Source organism: Prionailurus bengalensis, chromosome B1 (assembly GCF_016509475.1).
Source record: "Prionailurus bengalensis isolate Pbe53 chromosome B1, Fcat_Pben_1.1_paternal_pri, whole genome shotgun sequence".
Taxonomy (NCBI): Eukaryota; Metazoa; Chordata; class Mammalia; order Carnivora; family Felidae; genus Prionailurus; species Prionailurus bengalensis.
Genome location: NC_057344.1, coordinates 149,036,207 through 149,060,960, shown reverse-complemented (window position 1 = coordinate 149,060,960; position 24,754 = coordinate 149,036,207). Strand labels below are relative to the sequence as shown.

Below are 24,754 nucleotides of genomic sequence, written 5' to 3'. Positions count from 1 at the left end.
TAATACTGCTATTATCTTCCTAATTTTATTTATTTGTGTTTTCTTTCCAAGTTGTTATCTAAATTCTTGTTTGTTAACATAGAGTGTAACAATAAGTTTCAGGTGAAGAATTTAGTGACTCATCACTTACATACAGCACCCCGTGCTCATCAAAACAAGTTCTCTCCTTAATACCCATTACCTATTTAACTCATCCCCCTGCCCCCCTCCCCTCCAGCAAGTCTCTAGTTTTTTGAAAGAACTGCCTTATTGAGATATAATTCACCATACCATAAGAGTCATACCACAATACCATAAGAGTCACCACTCTCAGCTGTATCATATATATAAAGTTGTACCTCCATCACGACTACCGGAATATTCTCATCACCCTATACAAGACCAGTGCTGAGCTACTGAGCCTTCTCCTTCTCATCACCCTACAAAAAAAACCCTATACATATCTATTACCATTGAGTTCCTATCCCTCTTTCCCCCAGGTCCTGGCAACTACTCACCCACTTTCTGTTTCTATAGATTTGCCTGTTCTGGACATTTCATGTAAACGATCATTAAACATGGGGCCTTTAGTGCCTGGCTTCTTACATTCAGCATGGTGTTTTCAAGGTTCATACATAACATGGCATGTATCAGTACCTCATTCCTTTTTATTGCTGTGAATGACATTTCATTGACCAAACCACATTTTATTTGTCCATTCATCAATTTATGGACATTTGTACTATTTCCATGTTTAGACTATTATGAGTAAAGTTGCTATGAACATGCATGTATGAGTTTTAAATGGACATGTGTTTTCCCTTCTTTTGGTTATACACCTAAAAAGGAAATTGCTGGGTCATATTGGTGACTATGGTTTAACCTTTGGGGAACTGCCAGACTGTTTTCCAAAGCAGCTGTACCATTTTACATTCCTGCCAACAGTGAACTAGGGTTCCAATTTCTCCACGTTCTTGTCAACACTTGTTATTTTCCTTTAAAAAAATTTTTTTTAATTACATCCATCTTAGTGAATGTGAAGTGGTATCTCATTGTGTTTTTGATTTGCATTTTCCTAATGAGCATTATTTCATGTACTTGTTAGCCATTTATATGTATATCTTCTCTGAAAAAAATGTTCAAATCCTTTGCCCATTCTTTTTTACTGGGTTGTCTTTTGTTGAATTGTAAGAGTTCTTTGTATATTCTAGATATTGGATATAATGTGATTTTTTTCTCCCATTCTGTAGGCTCTCTTTTCACTTTTTAATGATGTCCTTTGAAGCACAGATTTTTTTAATTTTTATAAAATCCGGTTGTTTGTTTTTTCTGTTGCTGTGCTTTTGGAGTCATTTATTATTTTTTTTTAGTATTTATTTATTTTTGAGAGAGAGAGAGCAAGAGCGAGCACAAGTGGGGAAGGGGCAGAGAGAGAGACACAGAATGTGAGGCAGGCTCCAGGCACCGAGCTATCAGCGCAGAGACCAATGTGGGACTCAAACCCTTGAACCATGAGATCATGACCTGAGCCAAAGTCAGATGCTTAACCGACTGAGCCACACAGGTGCCCCACTTTTGGTGTCATTTAAAAAACCATTTGGGGGGCGCCTGGGTGGCGCAGTCGGTTAAGCGTCCGACTTCAGCCAGGTCATGATCTCGCGGTCCGTGAGTTCGAGCCCCGCGTCGGGCTCTGGGCTGATGGCTCGGAGCCTGGAGCCTGTTTCCGATTCTGTGTCTCCCTCTCTCTCTGCCCCTCCCCTGTTCATGCTCTGTCTCTCTCTGTCCCAAAAATAAATTAAAAAAAAACGTTGAAAAAAAAATTAAAAAAAAAAAAACCATTTGGTCATGTTGTATAATCCTTTTTATATGTTGCTAGATTTGGTTTGTAAGTACTTTGTTGAGGGTTTTGCATCTATATTCATAAGAGGTGTTTATTAATCTATAGTTTTTTTATATAGTTGCCTGATTTTTATCTAAGGTAATAATTGGTTTCATAGAATGAAATGGGAAATGTTCCATCTTCCAGTTTTTTAGAATTGTTGATGAAGGGTTATTTTCATTCTTTATTTTTTTGAATGTTTGATAGATTTCAATAATGAAGCCATCTGGTTCCAGCTTCTTCTCTGTGGGATGTTTTTTTTTCTTTTCTTGTTTTGTTTTGTTTTGTTTTGTTTTGTTTTGTTTTGTTTTTAAAGAGAGAGAGAGAGAGAGAGAGAGAGCAGGGGAGAAGGGCAAAGGAAGATAGAGAGAGAGTGCCCATGTTGAGCCTGATGTGAGGCTTGATCCCATGACCCTGGGATCATGACCTGAGCCGAAATCAAGACTCAGATGCTCAATTGACTAAGCCACCAAGGCACCTCTATGGGATGTTTTTTTTACTGACAAATTCCGTATCTTTACCTGTTACGGATTTTCTGTTTCTTAAGTCAGTTTTGGTGATCTGTATCTTCGTTAGAAAATGTTCATTTTGTCTAGGTTGTCTAATATTTTGGCATACAGTTGTCAGTAGTATTCCCTTCCAATCCTTTTTGTTTCTGTAAGGTCAACAATATCTCCTCTTCATTCCTCAGTTTAGCAATTTAAGTCTTCTCTCTTTTTCTATTGGTCAATCAAGCTAAATATTTGTCAGTTGTTGATCTTATCAAAGAACCAACTTCAGGTTGCATTGATTTTCTCAGTACTTTAATGTGCTGTTTATTTCTGTTCTAATCTTTTATTACCCCTTCTTCCTTGGGCTTTCCACTGGTATATGTGTTTATTGGTTGCCCTTGAGGAAGCTTCTGTGAAATCATGGAATTAAGTTATGCTAGAGCTGGAAGAGTCATGTAGGTCAGTGCCTTGACAAACTTTAATGCACATATAGATCACCTTGGGTCGAGTTAAAGTGCAGAACCTGATTCAGTAGTACCATTGGAGCCTAAGGCCTCCCATTTCCAAAAGCTTCCAGGTGATGCCAATTTTGATTCCAGGGCTACATGTGCAGTGGCAAGGATCTAGTTCTTTTGGTATCAGGGTCATTTGTGGGGTTTTCCAAAACCTGTTGTTTCTCTCCATTCCAGAGTTAATAATATACTCCCCCGACCCCTTGAGAATTGGTGCTGCAGGGAGTCATTAGGATCGATATGGGTGTGTGTTGTTTCCACCAGATAAAAGAATTACTGAACAAGCTTAACCCTCATTTCACAGATGAGGAAATTGAAGCCCCAAAGAAATGAGACTCCTTGCCTGGTGTCATAAGTTAATTGGTACAAAGAAGTGATTAATATCAAACAGATTAAAAGTAGTGGGTGGATATAGTGTTCCTGATAATAAGGATGGATTTTAGTGAAGCACATCTTTGATTACGCTATTACCAAGGAAAGGTAGCAATGAGGATAAACAAATTTGTTGTTAAATTTTCTTGACTAACGTCTTTAAGATTTCAACCAGACAAAATGTTACTTAAGTGTATTTCCTCTTTATTACTCGAGTAGAATTTTATATGGTATTTGGAATGGCATTAAGGAGAATAGATAGGTATGGGTACATAGATAATCTAAGGGTCCTAAGACTCTTGATTATTTTTACATTTTTGAAAAGATTTTTTTAATGTTTTTATTTATTTTTGAGAGAGAGAGAAAGAGACAGAGCATGAGTGGGGGAGGGGCAGAGAGAGAGAAAGATAGAGACACAGAATGTGAAGCAGGCTCCAGGCTCTGAGCCTCAGCCCAGAGCCCCACCTGGGGCTGGAACCGTGAGATCATGACCTGAGCTGAAGTTGGACGTTTAACCGACTCAGCCACCCTAAAAAGATTTTATTTCTAAGTAATCTCTACACCCAGCATGGGATTCAAACTTACAACCCGGAGATCAAGAGTTGCATGCTCTACCGACAGAGCCAACCAGACACCCCATCTATTGGTTATTTTTTTAATACTATTTAGGTTTACTTATTTATTTGGAGAACTTATTTATTAAAGTGAGCGAGGGGAGTGACAGAGAGAGAGAATCCCAAACAGACCCCATGCTCTCAGCGCAGAGCCCAACATGGGGTTGGAACAAACCATGAGATCATGACCTGAACTGAAACCAAGAGTTGGACACTTAACTGACTAAGCCACCCAGGTACCCCATCTATTGATTATTCTTAAGTGAGGATTGAGTCAAAGTTCATGATTCTCAAGTGTCATTAGAATAGTCAAATTGTGTTTTATTATAAGATCTTCTAGTGCTTTCAGTAATTTGTTCACTATCAAGGACTAGCAATTTTATGCCCAGTTTTTAAGAAATAGTACAGGGGTACCTGGGTGGCTCAGTTGGTTGAGTGTCTGTCTAGCTCAGGTCATGATTTCGTGGTTCGTGGGTTTGAGCCCTGCATTGGGCTTGCTGCTGTCAGTGCGGAGCCCGCTTTGGATCCTCTGTCCCCTTCTCTCTCTGCCCCTCTCCCACTTGCGTGCTCTCTGAAAAATAAATAAAACACTTAAAAAATAATAATAAATATGTTAAAAAAAGAAATATTACAGAAAAGGTTCAAAATAGATTTATTTAGGAATTATTGGCCTTCAAACATTCTAAACACAGTAAGCTTTCCTCTCTATATCTTTGTTATTTTGTCATTTTTAATCTCATGTTAATGTTCTTAGGTATCTTTTGAAAATCTCTGTATGGCAACTTTTGTTTCTCATATAGTCTAAATTTTTGATCTATCAAATAACCAGGAAATTCTAAAGAGTAACTACTTGTGTTACATATGAATTATTCCCAACTTACCCAGAATTGGGTACAATATAACATACTTAATATATGTTAAGTATAATTTAATTTTCTTCAATTATTCTTAAAATATTTCAAGATTTCTCTGTATGAACATTAGTCATTTCACTAAAGAGATGGAATGGGGTCTTGGTCAGATGATGGGTTTGCAGAACAGTGTGACTCAGTGTCACTCTTAGCTATGTGACTTTGGGTTCACTTTTGTCATCACTATTAATTAAATGAGCCTCATTACTCTGTAAAGTTCATTAATATTTCCTCATATAGAAATTAGCAGTCTTGGGGCGCCTGGGTGGCTCAGTCAGTTGGGCGGCCGACTTCGGCTCAGGTCATGATCTCACGGTCCGTGAGTTCGAGCCCCGCGTCGGGCTCTGTGCTGACAGCTCGGAGCCTGGAGCCTGTTTCCGATTCTGTGTCTCCCTCTCTCTCTGACCCTCCCCCGTTCATGCTCTGTCTCTCTCTGTCTCAAAAATAAATAAACGTTAAAAAAAAAAAAAATTAAAAAAAAAAAAAAAAGAAATTAGCAGTCTTGAAGACCTATAGTAAACATACACATATGCTTGAAAGAACTTTGGTTTGAAAATCAATTAATATAGTTTATTATTGTAACTATAGTCATTTCTGTAGTTTCTTTAGTCCACTGCTCCTGGTGTGTTCCCCACCATGGTGCTTTGTACCCCTACCCATCTATTCACCAAAACTAGAAAATTACTCTCCATTCTTCCTCCTCCTCCTCTCACATCTAAGTGGTCATCAAGTCCTGAAATCCTGACATCCTACCCCTAGAACAGCCCCCAAAGCTAATTAATTCCCTCTTCTCCCCACAGCTCCGATGGCTCTTCCCTTATTGTTTCTCTCCCCAACTATTGCAGGAGACCCTTACTTGCTCCACAGCATTGAGTTCTAACACCCTTCCAGTTTGTCTTCCATGTGGCTGTGACAATGGCTTCTCTAAAATTCATATCTGTGGGGCGCCTGGCTGGTTCAGGCGGAAGAGCATGTGACTCTTGATCTTGGGGTCATGAGTTCAAGCCCCATGTTGGGTGTAGAGATTACTTAAATAAATAAAACTTTAAAAAATAAATAAGATTCAAATCTGTGACATCACACCTGTCATTAAACTCTTTACTGATAAAGTAAAATCCATACTCCTTAACAAAGATCCTTAGCAGTCTCTCTTTTACCTATTTCCCTCATCTCATTTGACAGCATTTACTCATATGTACCATAAACTATGGCACTTTTTCCATTTTATTTTTCTTAGTGTGCCAAGTTCTTTTCATTCTTCAGTGCCTTTGTCCCAGCTGTTCCTTCCATTCTGCTCCCTTCCCAGCTCTTTGCCAAACCAATGTCTTTCTGTCCTTTAAGACTGAACTCAATTGGGGTGCCTGGGTGTCTCAGTCGGTTGAGCTTCCGACTTCAGCTCAGGTCATGATCTCACACTCTGTGAGTTCAAGCCCAGCGTTGGGTTCTGTGCTGACAGCTCAGAGCCTGGAGCCTCCTTCAGATTCTGTGTCTCCCTCTCTCTCTGACCCTCCCCCATTCACTCTCTGTCTCTCTCTGTCTCTAAAATAAATAAACATTAAAAAAAATAATAAATTAAATTTTAAAAAAAAGACTGAACTCAAAAGTCTCACCCTCTGTTACCGATGTGTATGGCACCTAATAATGTCTGTATATTAATTTTGTACGCTGTTACCTTAATGAATTATATTTTTTTGCATATTTTGTTTGTTTGATTTTCTGGATGTAGAATCAGACAGAACATGTGAGAGGAGTAATGTTTGACCCACTCTTTCACAGGTTATATGTCTCCAATTTCTTTATCTTCTTTAATTGCATTCTTCCACTTTCAGTACAGTGTTCAGAATTAGCCATGTTAATATGTATTTCTTAATTTTCTTAAAATGCTACAGAGTGACTAAAAACATTTTATTAGCTGGAGAAAAAAAAAAAAAACAGTCTCAAGGTGCCTGGGTGGCTTAGTCAGTTGAGCATCTGACTCTTGATTTCGGCTTAGGTCATGATCTCACAATTTGTGAGTTCAAGCCACGGTTTGTGAGTTTGAGCCCCGAATCAGGTTCTGCGCTAACAGCATGGAGCCTGCTTAGAATTCTCTCCCTCTTTTTCTGCCCCTCACCACTGTCTCTCACTTTCTCTCTTTCTCACTCTCTCTCTCAAAATAAATAAATATTTTTTTTAAAACCAAATAGCCTCATCTCTGAGAACTTAATATATACATACCTGCCCTTTAAATTTGAAGGGAAGGGGCATCTGGGTGGCTCAGTCGGTTAAGCATCTGACTCTTGGTTTCAGCTTAGATCATGATCTCACAGTTTTGTGGGTTCAAGCCGTGCGTCAGGCTCTGTCCTGGCAGCCCTCGCCCTACTCACATTGTCTCTGTCTCTCTCAAAATAAATCAATAAACTTAAAAAAAGTTCTTTTGAAGGAAAAAGGGAGCCAGGTCAGGTAGCTTTCTTCTGTGCATATTCTCATAATATCCTGTGTATACTTTTGTTAGTGTCCTTATTACAGTACGTTTACACAGCCTCTCAAACTTTTCCACATCCAGTGGCAGAAGAAATTGTATTAGACTTGTATACAGTGTGTCTGAAATTTACATTAATATCGCATCTAGTATCTTAGGCTTAAAATTTATATAAAATTTACATTTGATTCCATAGAAAGAGGATACTTGAGCTAATATAAAAACATTTTAATTTTATTTGTTCTGAAATAAAATTGATCTTTGTCAAAGATGGTAATGTTTATTGTGAAATTTCAAGTGTTCTCTGTAAGTTGCCCTGTTCTCCAGACATTTGTGTAAACCAAGTTTGATAAATAGTGAGCACTTTGATGTCAGGAACTAGGTCTTTTATCTCTGGAATCCCAGCATTAAATATCTAACACCAAGTAGATGGTCACTATTTATAGAAAAAAATGAATGAATGAACAGAAGTTCAGATTTTGAAATAATAGTGTTAAATGTTAGCATTGTTAAACGTTTTTAGTTATTTTTCTCCTGGAAAAAATATGACATAACATTGTGAAAGTCATGCATTTGTTTTCACTTTTTTTTAATTTTATTTTAGCCCATGCACGAGCGGGGGAGAGGGGCAGAGGGAGAGAGAGAAAGAAATCTTTAGGTTCCACGTTCAGGGCAGAGCCCGACAAATGGCTGGATCCCACAACCCTGGGATCACGACCTGAGCTAAACTCAAGAGTCGGACGCTCAAGCAACTGAGCCACCCAGGCACCCCTGAAAGTCATGCACTTTTAAAAACCATTTTCTGGGGGGTACCTGGGTGGCTCAGTTGGTTGAGCGTTCAACTGCAGCTCAGGTCATGATCTCACAGCTGGTGAGTTTGAGCCCCGCGTCAGGCTCTGTGCTGACAGCTCAGAGCCTGGAACCTGCTTCGGAGTCTGTGTCTCCCTCTCTCTCTGCCCCTAACCCATTCGCATTCTGTCTCTGTCTCTGTCAAAAATAAATAAGCATTGGGGCGCCTGGGTGGCGCAGTCGGTTAAGCGGCCGACTTCAGCCAGGTCACGATCTCACGGTCCGTGAGTTCGAGCCCCGCGTCGGGCTCTGGGCTGATGGCTCAGAGCCTGGAGCCTGTTTCCGATTCTGTGTCTCCCTCTCTCTCTGCCCCTCCCCCGTTCATGCTCTGTCTCTCTCTGTCCCAAAAATAAATAAACGTTGAAAAAAAAAAAAATTTAAAAAAAAAATAAATAAGCATTAAAAAAAAAAAATTTCTGGGCTATACAATATAACAAAACTTTAAAATGAAAATTTTATGGTTAAAAGTATAAAATATACAGGAAATATCACATTGTAAGTATTCAGTGTAATGAATTTTCACACACTCAACAATTACACACCAAAAACCAGAACCCCAGAAGTCCTTCCATGCTCCCTTTGGGTTGCTGCAACCCTTTTTAACAGCATATATTCGTTCCACAAAATCATTTTACACTTGAGTACGATTTAAGACAAGTAATAAACTGATTGAATAGATTATTTTTTATTTTGTGACAAATTAAGTTAGTGATTTGGTGATCTTTACTAGTACCCAACATTACAAAATGGAACAAAGAAATAATTAATTTTAAGTGCTAATTATTTTCAGTAGTTTGATTTCGTACTAACCAGGAAATGTAATTAAAATGATTTGTAATGCCCATACTCTTATATACTATTCACAAAAATGATAATAATAAGCATTAAATAATAAACATTTTACCTTCTGCATTAAATAATTAATAATGAGCAGTGAAGTCTTTTGAGCTTTTTATGCCTAATGTCAAATTACCCTGATTTTTGTTTGACCTTCTTTTATTTGTTTAGAGTAGTGGTTCTCATTGGGGAAGCAACCTGATTTTGTCTTCCAGGGGACAGGCATTGGGCAGTATCTGGAGATATTTTTGGTTGTCATAACTGGAGGATGCTACTGACACCTAGTGGGTAAAGGCTTGGGTTGCTACTAAACTTAATTCACAGAACAACCCCACACCCCCTCAAAAAAAAGAATTATCTGGCCAAAACATTAGTAGTGCAGAAGTTGAGAGCAGTATTTTCTAAAGAATGAATGGGTTGTTTGTGTTTGATGTAGATTAGTTCAGTAGGGTATAGCACCATACTAAGTCATCCGAGGTATTAGGAATTTAATTTCCCTAGGCATTAGTTCATCTTTCTGCATGGTTTATGCACCCCAGGCCACAAACAGATGTCTTGAACATGTTGCTACTGATTGTAAGAAGAATGACATGAGGCAATGTAGAAGTGTAAATCCATCACCATTCTGGCAAGAGTCTCCAATCCGGCTCTCCAATGACATTTTCTTGCCATCTATTGGGAGGTTAAACAGAATCTAGTTGCTGCCCACAAACATTTATGCACACCCACACACGTTTATCCCATTCATTTCTTCCAGTGATTATGGGAGGTTAGAAACACTGGAGTGCACATAAATGCCAGTAACAAAGTTGGGAATTAATGTCTGATAAAACTGGTTTTAGCGGCTGTGTTTTAGGGGGTAGTTTTGTTGTGCATTTTACCTTGTGAGCTTATTCTGGTCTCAACACTTACCTGCCCTGAGGAAAGAGAGTCACATTTGAGGCCTGGTGTTAAAGGATCTGTTGTGCAAGGAAGAATTAATGGCAATATATATACCAATTCTGACTTTTTTTTCTTTAAAACTACTACCTCAGAGAACAGCACAACAAAGCCAGATTTATATAGTTGGAACTCTGGCTTTGTTGTCTCTTACTGGCTGGGCCCAGGGACTGGCTCTTTCACACGCTTAGCCTCATTTGTAAGTTGGTGCTACTGGTAACTGTCTCACAGACTGACGTAAGGAGGGATTGAAATTGTAACTGTCAGAAGCAGCCCACAGTACCCGGCACAGCATAGGCCCCAGTAAGTGAAGGTAGCAGGTGCCTGGATTGTGCCGAGTTCTGTCGGATAAAATGTGGTACTTAGTCCCTTTCATCAAATAGTTTATCACACTCTATGCTAAGTCTTAAAATTTTGGGAGTTAATATGGTTAATTATTTTTAGTTTATGTAATGTTTAGTTTAAATAATAATAATGCTAATTAACATAAATAGTAATAATAATGTCAATTGTATACTTGGAACAAAGTTTAAGTACTTTTTTTTTTCTACATTGCCTTTAATTTTTAGAGCACTTCACAAACTGTGTAGAGAACGAGGTGGGCAGGGCCAGGGTGGAATCACAGAGACCAGTGTGAAGGTTGTGCAATAGTGAGTGAGCTAGGATGGGCACCCAGGTTAGGTTAGGGCAGAGGTGGTGGTGAGATTATTAAGACTGTACTCGATGCTTGAAATTTGATAAAATAAGTAATTATCACTGTTGCATCAAGGATATTCCTAAAGGAAACTGGCATCTTTCTTTTTTTTAACAGCAAGTACTTGGCAGAGAATACAAAACCACTGTCTCCATTCTTGCCAAGACACCCAACAGTCCTACCCACCATTGCTTTTGCACCTTCGATGCTAACGTCAACACAATGAAACATTGAATTTCTAAATGTGCTGTTTCCACTAACCAGGCTCCATCCTCTCCCTCTTTGGCCGTAGATCCTAATTATCTCATGGCTAACGAACGCATGAACCTGATGAACATGGCCAAGCTGAGTATCAAGGGCTTGATTGAATCAGCTTTGAACCTGGGAAGAACTCTGGACTCAGACTATGCACCCCTCCAGCAGTTCTTCGTGGTGATGGAACATTGCCTGAAACACGGCTTGAAGGGTAGGCCATGGCCCCAGAATGCAAATGTGCACGCAGCTATTTTCTAGCAATACGTGTTCAAGAAAAGTGTTCTTTCTGGAGCCAAAGAATAAGAGGCTTGAATTAATATTAATCTATTGGAACGTACCCTATATGAGCACAGACAGGGAGACAGGGATGTGGTTGAATTAAAAGACATGCAGGGCTTAAATCCTTAAATGCTAGAGCTGGAAAGGACATTACGAGTATCTAGTCCAATACGGCAGTTCTGTTGGACAGGTGGAAACAGGCCTAGAATGGGAGGTAATTTGCCCAAGGTCACACAGTGAGTGGGGGCAGAGCAAGTGCTAGAATTTATATCTCCTGAGTCTTGCTTCTGTGTTCTTCCACTTGACCATAAGCTTTTGAGGGCAGAACCTGGTCTAGTTCACTTTGCTTCCTTTCCTGCTCCCTCCCCAGTCGTTAATAGCCTGTTTCCAGGTTACATATTCTTTCCCATTGGACTCTTTTCTTCACTAGTACCACACAGCTTTAAGTACTATATTGTTAAAGCCTTTTATTGTTGTTATTATAGGTCTAGTTATAAATTCTTCCTGAAAGAGGAAGGACTGAGTCTTGGGGAGTGGGGGATTTTTGGTTTTTACAAAATGTTATCTGTTCTGAAAGCATGAATAATTTCAGAACTGTCTGATAATGCAGAATTAATTCTCTGATAAAAAGGATTAAATTGATGAGAGAGAAGTGTGTATATGTGTTTGTGTGTGGAGGGCATGTTTATGTTGCAAGGGATATTAAAACATTGCTTTGTTTTTATCACCTTAGCTAAGAAAACTTTTCTTGGACAAAATAAATCCTTCTGGGGGCCTCTAGAACTGGTAGAAAAGCTTGTTCCAGAAGCTGCAGAGATAACAGCAAGTGTTAAAGATCTTCCAGGACTTAAGTAAGTTTAAGGTCCAGAATTCTGCTAGGAAAACATTAACCATTGCCTTCAAGTCTAAAGATAATGATGACCATAATCATTTATTTCATAACAGTCCAGAATGCATGCTGTTTTTATGAATATGTACTACTACAAGAGACTTGCTAATATAGAATATTAAGAGAAGTGTGTCTGTGAGGGATAATTATCACTAATTTAAAAGAGGTTGTATTCATATTAAAATGCCAAAATTTTTCTTATTTTTTTAAAAGTACTTGTGGGAATCAGTTAGAGTCTCAAGAAATCAGATCTTAGGAGGGAGGTTGCTAGACCCAACTAAGAAAAAGAATGTGTTCAATGAAGTTTTAAGAGCCAAGATTAAAACCGTTGTCAAGTGGACCTCAGGAACTGACACTGGGAACCTGCCTCAGAACTCAAAAAGAGGACTGATCATTTTCTCAAATTAGACTGATTTAACTTTAATCAGATAGAGACCTAAATGGACTGTGTCCACATTGCGAGTATTTGGACACTTAAATGATCCACACTAAGTTTATGAGGATTTACCGATGCTAATGTGATAGAACATTTTCATTTGGGACTCCCAGGGGTTTTTATCTTCAAATTGTAGTCTCAGTAATTCATTCTTCACGAGAGCAGTTGTCCCAAACACACCCCTAGTCCCACCAGCCCACACAGAACTCCTCACATAGGAATGTGGGAGAATAGGTTGTAAGGAGCACCTCAGTGTGCATGTTATTACTGGGGACTATTAACAAGAGTAAGTGAATCTGTCCCACTATGGCCTCTATCTCTGCTGCTTGTAGTTGTTGGATTCATGTGTTTCTGTAGGACACCAGTAGGCAGAGGAAGAGCCTGGCTTCGTTTGGCATTAATGCAAAAGAAACTCTCAGAATACATGAAAGCTTTGATCAATAAGAAGGAACTTCTCAGGTATGAACATCTTATTGAACTTTGTTCTTTTCTTGCTATGTTCTATATTTTATATGAGGTCAAATCATATAAATTTGCTGTTTTTGCAGATCAAAAACAGTTGTTTCATGACAATTTCACATAGTTCAACTAATACTTCCTCCCATACCTCACACACACATACCCAAGAATAGATGTTTATTACATGTGTTCAGTCTGTCACTGTGGCATATATATGGTCCTTTGCAGGGTAGGCTAAAACTTAATACCCCCAGAAAACAGGAAAGGCTTTTGACTCAACCTTAGCATTTACCCAGATGCAATAAGACAGGAAGTTGACATGTTACATTAAATTTAAAAACAGCACACAAAATTCTAGATGGATTATAGACACAAATGGCAAAGAGGAAACAGTAAAAATTTTAGAAGACAATATAAGGTAGACAAAAATTTCTTAAACAAGACATAAAAAATTCTCCCTGTTAAAGAAAAAATGGATACATTGGTCTACATTAAAATGAAGAACTTCATTCATCAAAAGACACAAGATTAAAAGGCAATCCATAGAGTGTGAAAGGAGATATTTGTAACACATATATTGAATAAATGATATGAATCAGGGTATGTGAAGAGCTCCTTCAATCCAGTAAGAAAAAAGCAAGGGCTCATTTGGTTAAGCCTCCAACTTCAGCTCAGGTTATGATCTCGCAGTTTGTGAGTGTGAGCCCTGCATCGGGCTCTGTGCTGACAGCTGAGAGCTTGGAGCCTGCTTCAGATTCTGTGTCTCCCTCTCTCTCTGCCCCTCCCCTATTCGTGCTCTGTCTCTCTCTCAAAAATAAACATTAAAAAAAATTTCTTTTTTTTTTCAAAAAAGGATAGATGAGCAAATGTAAAAATGGGTAAAGGATTTGAACAGGCGTTTCACAAGAGAAAATCAGAATGGCTAGTAAACATTAAAAAGAGGGGTGCCTGGCTGGCTCAGTGGGTAGAGCATGTGACTCTTGCCCTTAGGATCGTGAGTTCAAACCCATGTTGGACATAGAGATTACTTTAAAAAAATATAAATGTAAGGGCACCTGGGTGGCTCAGTGGGTTGAGCATCCAACTCTTGATTTCAGCTCATGTCACAGTCTCATGATTCATAGGATTGAGCCCCACATGCTTGCAGCACAGAGCCTGCTTGGGACTCTCTCTCTCTCTCTCTCTTAAAATAAACTTTAAAATATATATATTTACATATATATACATAAGTTCACTAGCCATCATGTAAATGCAAATTAGAACAACAATGTGATACACACCCACCTACAAATAAAGCAGATCTCCAAGGCAAATTTTTAAAAAACCATTTTTTAAAGATGCATTAAAGATGGAAAAATCATCCCTTGCATCTCAAATACAAACATGTGGGGAAAGTATAAATAATCACTTCAGTGAAACTACCATTCTGGTCACTTCTCTTTCAGCTAGACTGTCTATTATCTAGAGTCTATTCATGCACCTATTATCTAAAATAAAGTATTCAGACCATCCCCCCCCCCTTTTTTTAACCTTTTCTCTATTATCATAGTACCCATATTCAACTATGAGGCCAGCATTTTCTGCTTGTCTCATCATTACATCATTGGATTCTTGAGGTTTTGTTACAACAGAGCATTCTGTGGATTTCTCTTACAGCGAATTCTATGAACCCAACGCCCTCATGATGGAAGAAGAAGGAGCCATAATTGCTGGTCTCTTGGTGGGTCTCAACGTCATTGATGCCAATTTCTGTATGAAAGGAGAAGACTTGGACTCTCAGGTATGCACAATGTGCTCAGTTACGAAGTGCGTCACTCTGAGTTTTGTTAGCTCAGAATTTGGGTTGATCAGATTACACCAACCAAATTAAGAGAAATTCTGTGAGTCATGAATAGTATTTGTAAAAATTTTGATGTGAATATAAGCAATTACTTTGTTTTTTCTTCTAATTTGACTCATTTATGTATTATGAGTGTTTTTCAAATTTTCTCTTGACTGTGACCCCTGTTTAAAATAGTTTGTACAGACTGGCGCACCTGGGTGACTTAGTCAGTTGAGCATCCAACTCTTGGTTTTGGCTCAGGTCACAATCTCACGGTTTGTGAGTGCAAGCCCCGCATGGGGCTCTGTGCTGACAGCTCAGAGCCTGGAGCCTGCTTCGGATTCTGTGTCTCCCTCTCATCTTGCTCCTTTCCTGCTCGCACTGTGTCTCCGTCTCTCTCAAAAATAAACATACATTAAAAATTTTTAAAAATAAAAATAAAAAAAGAATACAGACTGAAGCCAAACTGTTTAGGTTCAGATTCTGCTTCTTTATTTTCTAGCTGAATAAATTTTGTAGTTTCTTGATGCTTCACATTTCTTAGCTGAAATACAGGGATTTAAAAAAGAGTATCTGTATCTATGTCTTATAGTTATTGCGTGGAATAAAAGAATTAGTAATGTAATTCACCTAGTACAGGGCCTGGCACGTATTAATTGCTTACTAAATAAAGCTGTTGCTTTCATTCTGACTCATTCTCACCTCTTCTCTATGAAATACTACAGCAAATTTCTGTTACATTTTACTCTAAGAAAATGGAAAAGGAAATATGATATTTTGACCTGTATTAAAAAAATAAGTAAACTGAATAATGAAATAGCACTCCTGAAAAATTTAGACATAATGCATCAATGAAAGTTTGGAAGAATAGATATCAAATTGTTACAGTGGTCCTATCTGGGTGGTTGGGACTATGGGTGTTTTGTATTACATCCTTTTATTTATCCGTATTTTCCAAAACTTCTTTAAGGAACTGTGCATTCTCTTTGTAATTATCATTTTTAAACTATTATTCCTGTAAGTGAATAGGGATTCAGTAGCAGAATACTTGAAAGACACAAAAGAGAAAGAAACTTTAAACCTTAAATTTATATTAAGCATTCTCTTGACTTTCTTGTCAAAATCTTATGTTGACTTGCATGATCTGGTCTTCTGGTCCTATAAAAGTAAAACGTTACATTTTCATCAAAATTCCTAATAACTGTCATGACTTCATTGCTGTTCTGAGTGCCCAGAAAGAGATATTGTATTATGCCTCGGAAAAAGTATCTAATTTTATGTTAAATTCTGAAAATTCTCTTTGTAGGTTGGAGTTATAGATTTTTCAATGTATCTCAAGGATGGGAACAGCAGTAAAGGTAGTGAAGGGTATGTACAAAGAAAATTAAATTTCTTTTCTCTTTAATGTTCTTCGATAGCATTTAATGTTTACAACAGTAGTGCTTTAACACACTTGCTAGAAGAATTTCCGATGATATAGCTTTAATAGAATCTTGCCAAAAGTATCTGACTATTGTGCATGCTAAGCCCTAAAAGGGTTTTGGTTAAGTGGTTTTCTACTGTGTGGTTCAGGGGCTAACAAAATAAAATAAAAAGGTTTATAAAAGGAATCCCTTGCTCCTTCTCTTGAAGTAGTGTTTGAAAACGTGGCCTTCTTGATCAGAAAATTGCATTCTCCATTTCTTAAAATTTGAAATATTAAACATACAATATGGGGTTATGTACAATGTTAACATTCGGGGTAATGAGGTGAAGAATAAACACAAACTCAGCACTGCTTTTACAGCTCTTGTAAATGTAAAATTACTTCAGAATATCCACATGGCCCTTAGAAATTAGACCTCAGAGGGGCGCCTGGGTGACTCAGGAGGTTAAGCATCCGACTCTTGATCCCCACTCAGGTCTTGATCTCACAGGAGAGTCATTGTTATAAGTAATACCAGCAAAGCTAAAAAGGCTACCAGTTGTGAGATGAAAATTTTTATTTTTAAATGCCTCTGATAAATTATAGTGTTATACCTATAACCTGAGTTATTAAGGGATTAAGCTATAGCAAAGGCTTTATTAATATGGAGAATTTTTTTGTTTCATTTTTAAATCTCTGAGTCTTTCTTGTTTGAGGGCATTATACATCAGGTCTGTCTTCTGGTTTCTGTGCTACAATTTTCTTTTCTCTGTTATATGAAAAGATTAATGGAGGGAGGATCTTGGTGTTTCTAATGTTATTTATTTTATTTCTGTTTTTTCCTCCCATCCCAGAGATGGCCAAATTACTGCAATTCTGGATCAGAAGAACTATGTAGAGGAACTCAACAGACATCTAAAGTAAAGAATGAATCAATACTTTTACTTTACTGGGGATTTTGTTGCAAAGGAAGGAAAGAGTAAACTGATGAGCCATGAGATAAATTCAGGCAATACTCGATAAAAATAAATTGAATTCCTGCTTACCAGGCACTGAGCTAGGCACTAAATAAATGGCATTTAACTGTTTGGGTGACCTTTAGTGAAAGGCAATTTAAGATTAGTATGTAATTATAACTCTAGTGATTGACTATGTTCAGTTAAAAATTCTTAACCATGTGACATACCCAGCTGAAACTAGCAGCCTTCTTGGTTCAGTAGATCCAGCCACATATTTCAAGAGTGATCTTGGGTAATCCACTCATTGCCTTGGGACCTTTCGATTAATCTTGTTGGTCCCTTGGATTTGTCATTTATACATTGAATTGATAGTATTAGTTTACCCTCTCTTTGCCATCACTACCGTTATTTTCCCAAATACTAAGTATTTTTCAGAACTTCCGGAACATGAAACCATCTCCTGTTTCATGAGGAGAGCGATCCAAATTCTTTTGGTGTTCTCAAGTACATTGATGTTCTTGTTATGCTAAAGACTGTTGAATAATTCAGAAAAATTGATCTCTCCATCTATTAACTATTATCTTGCTTACAATTCTTTTAAAAAGATAACAATTTTAATAAAGTAAGACCTATTATATGATTATACCAGTATCAGTATAAATTTTGAGTAGTCTTGGTTCCAGCTAGAAAATTCAAGAGCAGTTTAAGTATATTTTCTCTGGAGACCAAGAACTAATAATGACTACAGTGAATTAATGGAGATATTAGTCAAGCAGAAGTATGCTTACATTTGATAGTGAAATAGAAGCATGACAACTATTTACTCTTTCATGCGTCAGCTTCGTTATCTGTCTTTGGGGATACCTAATGCATAGGGTTGTTGAAAGGAGTAAATGAAATAATGCAAATAAAATAATTTAGAAAAGTGCTCAGTGTATGGCAAGCACTTAATTCATGTAGTTTATTATTATATACTGTGCCGTGCATCAGCTCCTTAATTTCATCCAACAAGTACTTCTTAAGTACAAGCTTCAGTGGCCAGGATGTAACAGTTAAGACACACAGCCACTTGTAAACTGTCTTAGAACCTGCAATTCTAGGGGCGCCTGGGTGGCGCAGTCGGTTAAGCGTCCGACTTCAGCCAGGTCATGATCTCGCGGTCCGTGAGTTCGAGCCCCGCGTCAGGCTCTGGGCTGATGGCTCAGAGCCTGGAGCCTGTTTCCGATTCTGTGTCTCCCTCTCTCTCTGCCCCTCCCCCATTCATGCTCTGTCTCTCTCTGTCCCAAAAATAAATAAAAAAAAACTTTTGAAAAAAAAAAAGTTTTAAAAAAAAAAAGAACCTGCAATTCTATCACAAATTGTGGACTTTAGACAATGAATGATAAATGCGATGGGTGTTTAAATGGAAAGTACAAGATGTTGTTCTGTTTTTCAAGAGAAACCATTATGGGTTTTGTTTTGTTTTTCCTTTCTTGATAGTGCTACTGTAAACAACCTTCAGGCAAAAGTGGATGCATTAGAAAAATCCAACACTAAACTGACAGAGGAGGTAAGTGTTTTGGAAACACTTTGATTGACATAGAATTTAATAATGTGCATTAGTGGAACCAGTCATTTCTATGGAACTTTGAAAATAAAGGACTTGGCTTTTTCAGATAATGTCTGTAATAGGACATAATCCCTTGTTCTGACTGAGAATGGCCAGCTGGCTTATCTCAGGGGTGTCTGTTATCCAGTTGGACTATGAAGGCGTAGAACCTGGGCCCATCAGATATCTTGCTTTCTTTTGCATGAATGTTTTGTCTGGGCTAGCCTAGAGTTAACCTTTAGCATATAGCTTGATGTTCGTTTGTTCACTCAACAAACATTTGGTACTGCTTACGTGCTAGAGCTAGAGAGAGATTTATGTGTGCATTGGTTGATGTGTGCCAGATTGGCAAGCTCCCACCCTCAAGGATCTCATTTTCTCTTTGGGGTGGTAGGGCAGATAAATATAAAGAGCTCTGGTCAGAACACCAGCATTCCCTTCTTGTATGTCACGCTGCTTACGAGTCATGTGCTTCTGAGCAAGTAAGTCACTTGACCTCCAGGAGGCCCCATCCCTCACTGGCAGATGAGGGTATTTATACTTCCCCTTTCAGCCTCACTGTTGCTTTGAAGATCACAGGAGAATATATATGTGAAAATCCTTAGGAAAGTCCCCAAAATAAGAATAAATATTAACCTCATTTTCGCTTCTGATTAATAAAGACATTTTTTAACTTGCCAGTGGCTAAGCCACATATTTTTTTTTTCTTCAATAGCATTAGATGTTTCTATGAAAAATGTTACATAAAATTTTCTGGTGACAAAGACTTTCTCTTATGTATTTCTGATTATAACTACCCTGTTATATACTGTGAGATAGATTTGGTCTAAATAAAACCCAAGTTCAAGCACTGGTTGGGAAGATGCTGTTTAAACATTTTCCTTCAGAACATTTTCATTGTTACAACTTTCAAACACCTTCCTTATTTCTCAGCCTTGTGGGCTTCACTTTTGGATATAGATTCTTAAATTAAAACTTAATGGAAACGGTCCTTAGAATTTTACTCTACAAAGCTTTTTTTTTTTTTTAACGTTTATTTATTTTTGAGAGAGAATGCGCACACGCCAGCAGGAGAGGGGCAGAGAAAGAGGGGGACAGAGGATCCGAAGCGGGCTGTGTGTTGACAGCCGAGAGTAGAGAGCGTGATGTGGGGCTCCAACTCATGAACTGTGAGATCATGACCTGAGCCCAAGCTGGAGGCTTAACTGACTGAGCCACCCAGGTGCCCCTCTACAAAGTTTCTGAAATACTCTGCATAGAAATTTTCTGCCATGTTTCTGCTGCTCCTCTGTTGAGGCAATAAGGCCCAACAGTGAAGCATGGTCTCTAGAGCTGGGCTACGTGGATTCATGTCCCAACTCTGGCACTTGCTAACTTTCTAATCCTGGCCAATAACTTAAGCCTCTATTTCTTGATCTATTTCTCTGTAAAATGGGGATGATAAAATAATAGTAAGGTTTTTGTGTGAATTAAATGGTAATACATAAAGGCCTAGACCAGTGTCTGACACATCATAAGCACCCAGTAAATATAGTTATTAATTTTATTCCCTCAGTCACAAGACTTGTCCTTCTGACCTAGATTTATTTTATTAGCAATATTAATTTATTCATTCATGTACTTATTTTACCAGTAACATTTATTTTATTGAAACCTTGGATTTGTAGAGATAGGTAAGCACTGTGTATAGGCTTTATAAAGAATAGAAAAGGCAAATCAGATCTGTTTCTTCCATATGTCTCATTTCTTTTCCATATATCTATATCTGGATGTCTTTTCCACCCAGATCTCTTTTCCATATATTTTGGATTTAAGAGGGCCAGTAAAAAAACAAGAACAAAAAAACAAACAAAAAAAAAACCCCTCTTTTCTTTTCCTGAATGAATCAGTGTGATAAAGTGAGAAGTTGTAAACAGATGATGATATAAAAATATCCACTTTATTATTGATAAAGCTGAATTAGAAGGCCCACTTGGAGATACAGACATAGTTTCCTAAAACTTTCTCTGATGTTAAAATCTTGGAAGTACCCATTTGAGGGTGTCTTTGGATCTAGAAAGCAGACCCACTTGTCCAGAGTTAACTTTTTTATGCACCGTGAGGCCCATGGAGCAGAGGGAAAAATGGGCTTCCAGACCCATCTCTAGAAAGCAGCCTGAGCCCAGGTTCCTCTGTACTTACGCACTAGAACGAGAACTAAGCAGAACCCATGCTCACTGCTCATGAGGAGATCCCCTCCTGTTGGAATGGGGATATAAATGTTTCCCCTTAGCAGTGTACTGCTAATAACATTACCTTACCTGTTTAGGTGCTGAAATAAAAAGGTCTCTTTGATACTTAATGGTATCTTTTAGAGCAAGGACTTAGTTCATTTCTTTACTCTTAAAAATCATCTATCAAAGTTCTTGTGTATCATTTATAAGATGAATCCCAAGGCATGAGGTGACTTCTTTTTTTATATAATGTTTATTTATTTATTTGAGAGAGAGAGTATGCATGCATACTTGCGTGTGTGCGAGCAGGGGAGGGGCAGAGAGAGAGAATCCCAAGAATGCTCCACAGTGTCAGCACAGAGCCCGTGCAGGGCTCCATCTCACGAACCGTGAGATCGTGACCTGAGCCAAAATCAAGAGTCCAACAGTTAACCACCTGAGCCACCCAGGTGCCCCAAGGTGACCTCTTTATTAAACATTTTAGAAATAGGTATTATAACAAAATATAAGTTACCCATGAGAATACCCTTGAGGTAAACAATCTTAAGTTAACATTTTGGTCCTGAAAAAGAGTTTACACAAAAAGCAACAGTAGATATTTTTTATTTTTACCTAACCTAGTTTAAAAATACTTTTCCTAACTTCCCACACCATGAGAACATTTTTATGCAGTCATAGATAACTTTATTTCCTTCTAAGAATATCCAAGCCTGAAAATGATGTCCTAGCAGATCATGAATTATCTTATCCTCTGTTAAAAAAGAAAAATAAAAAGATTATCTTTTAAATTTTTTCAACAGCTTGCAGTTGCAAACAACAGGATTATTACCTTGCAAGAAGAAATGGAACGAGTTAAAGAGGAAAGCTCCTACATATTGGAATCCAATCGGAAGGTTAACCTTACTGGATTTATAAAACATTCCTAGAGATGTGTTAATGTGTTAGTGGGGTGGTGGGGAAGGCCTCTACTCTAGAGGACTGTTCGGAAGTAGCAAACGTATAGCTACTTGACATATAGTATGCTGTTTTTACTAAGACTCCATGTAGAATCGAGTGAATAATGGAGGTTATGCCAGGGTGAGTCCCCTTCTCCTACAGATGCTCCTTGGCTTCTGTGCCACCTACATCTGTTTAAAGATTCCAAGAACAGGTCTCATTCAATTTCTTGTTGTTTTGTACTAATGATTTGCACTGTAGTTCAGGGTTGTATTTATTCTATTAAATATATCATTGTTTTTAGTCCGTGGTACTATTTTGTAAGAAGTGTTTATCTGGTACCACTGGGAGTTACCATGTACATGAGTTTACCGGATAACTTAACCCCTTAAAGTATCAAACTTTTTATATATGTCTATACAGATTTTTTTGCAAACCTTTTATGTACTACACAATTCTAAGCAGTCTTAGATAGAGGACGTAATTTAACACATTTAGCCCTTTATGATGACTGAAAATCATAATTACCAACAGTGGCAATTCTGTACTGAATTACAGTGATGCTACCGTAGGGGCTGTTGGAACTGATAGAGCTTCTAGCACCTATACTTAAATGTTTCCAGGTTGCTCTGGGTGCTTTTTCTCTGCTATTATGATGTCACTGACATCTGTTGCTTCTCCCTGAAAGTATTAGTGTCTCCACACTCCCTTTTATCTTCATACTTCTAACCTTCTGTGACCTAAGAATCCAAATATCCATAGTAATTAAAATTATTCTAAAAAGGAAGCAACTAGGCTCTGAGTGGGGATGAAGTCATTTGCTGTGAGTAATGGGTTTGGCTTTAGTGTGTGGACTTTGTGAAAACAAATGTGATTTCTCAGAACAGAATTTTTTATTTACTAAGCTTCTTCAATCTCTTTGTTGTCTTCATTCATTGTTACACCCGTTTAACCACATATAATCATTTTTCCTTACTAAACAGCAGTACTAGTGTCAGCTAACGCTGTACAGGGTTTTTTTTTTTTTTAATCCTTAAATATATTTACTATTTCATGTATCTCTTCAAGGGTCCTAAGCAGGACAGAACTTCAGATGGGCAAGCACTGAGTGAAGCCAGAAAGCATTTAAAGGAGGAGACACAGTTGCGACTGGTAAACTTCACTTACGTTCTAGTAGTTCAGAAACCCATTAAACATAAAGGCCCACTTAGAGAGGTTTGATCTCACAGACCAGGGTCAGGAACATTAATAGTGACCTAACAGATTTTTGTAGATCCTAAAAAACTGTTTCTCACTCTTCTTTTTTCTTTTTTTAATTTTGAGTATGTTTATTGTGGATATGGTTCTACATAAAGGCAAGTTTTCATATGGTTGATTTTTACCTTCACTGGGCATTAGTTGTATAAAACACTCTTAACCAAGGATATTACCTTCTTCCATAGGAAGGGCTAGCTGCTAATTGATTAATACAGTGCATATTAGAAAACCATAGGAAATTTTGGGGGCGCCTGGGTGGCTCAGTCAGTTAAGCATCTAGCCCCGGCTTAGGTCATGATCTTGGGGTTTGCGGATTTGAGCCCCGCCTTGGGTTCTGTGCTGACAGCTCAGAGCCTGGAGCCTACTTCGGATTCTGTGTCTCCCTCTCTCTCTGCCCCTCCCCTACTCACGTCTCTCTCTTTCTCTCTCCCTCTATCTCTCTCTCTCTCTCTCTCTCTCTCAAAAATAAATAAACATTTAAAAAATTAAATGAAAAAATAAGATATTTAAAAATGGTAGGAAATTTTTAATTATCTGACTCAATTAAAATGACATCTAGAAAACCCTCTTAGCTAAGTCTTAGCGTGGATTTTTTCATATCATAATATTTGCTAATGAGAATATTGTGCATACAGAGCTCTTCTGTGACTCTTATAATGATACTTGAATTAGTTGTTTCTATGACTTCTTTTTTTTTAATTAATTTTTTTATTTGAGTGTAGGTCACACACAGTGTTACATTAGTTTCAGGTGTATGTTTCTCACTTTTTTTTTTAATGTTTATTTTTGAGAGAGAGAGAGAGAGACAGACAGACAGACAGACACAGAGCATGGGTGGGGGAGGGGCAGAGAGAAAGAGGGAGACACAGAATCTGAAGCAGGCTCCAGGCTCTGAGCCATCAGCACAGAGTCCAACGCGGAGCTCGAACTCACAAACTGTGAGATCATGACCTGAGCTGAAGTCAGACACTTAACCAACTGAGCCACCCAGAGCCCTGTTTCTCACTCTTTTTGAACCCATATTCCCTATAATGCTTTCTCAGTCCATTTTCTGAGACAGCTTTTGTAGTTTTATAGTTTCTGTTACAAGAACATAAGGTATATGGGACCTACTTTTTTAAACTTTATGATCCAAGCCCCTGTGAAGATTCTGATTTGTCTCCTTAGAGGGTGTGTGTGTGTGTGTGTGTGTGCGCATAAATGTATAATAATGAATAATACTCTTGTAATAGATTTTATATAAGTATTAGTATATTAAGACACCCCTTATTATACTAACAAGTATTAGTATATTAATAGTTTATTAATATTACTATATCAGTGGTATTGATATATTAACTGCTGCAATTTTGATAATATGACAGACAAAAGGATCTCTCCCCATCAATAGTGTTTCTGAAAATAGGGAAAAGCCTGCAAATAAAGGTGACCTGCTTTGTACTAAAAATTATCACCAACTAACAGTGTAAGAATAGAATTTCAGGAGTTCTGAGAAAACAGCAATATAATCTTAGTATCCTTGAAATGACTATCATTTTCCTTCTATGTGTTTATGGATTAGACCTCAAAACACTTTCTATGAAGACGATTCTAGAAATAATATATGTCAGCATTTTAAGAAGCAGTCTCATTTAATCATGCTACCCTTGCACAGAGAAGTACCGCAGATGGCATATCAAAATCAAAGTCTTACACAAAATTTTCCATATTCCTTATGT

The 24,754-nt window shown here is 37.8% G+C and overlaps 1 protein-coding gene across 8 annotated transcripts in view; it reads left to right on the top strand.

Moving 5' to 3' along the window:
- The window catches only part of RUFY3 (RUN and FYVE domain containing 3), an 82,674-nt gene that overhangs the window by 42,055 nt on the left and 15,865 nt on the right, over window positions 1-24,754 (top strand). For all 8 annotated transcript variants that reach the window (XM_043572521.1, XM_043572522.1, XM_043572523.1 and 5 more), the window contains 9 exons: window positions 10,831-11,004; window positions 11,806-11,923; window positions 12,755-12,856; window positions 14,513-14,636; window positions 15,985-16,046; window positions 16,938-17,003; window positions 18,522-18,591; window positions 21,644-21,736; window positions 22,848-22,931. In XM_043572521.1, coding sequence (XP_043428456.1) covers window positions 10,831-11,004; window positions 11,806-11,923; window positions 12,755-12,856; window positions 14,513-14,636; window positions 15,985-16,046; window positions 16,938-17,003; window positions 18,522-18,591; window positions 21,644-21,736; window positions 22,848-22,931 — 893 coding nt within the window. The remainder of the gene's footprint in view (window positions 1-10,830; window positions 11,005-11,805; window positions 11,924-12,754; window positions 12,857-14,512; window positions 14,637-15,984; window positions 16,047-16,937; window positions 17,004-18,521; window positions 18,592-21,643; window positions 21,737-22,847; window positions 22,932-24,754) is intronic.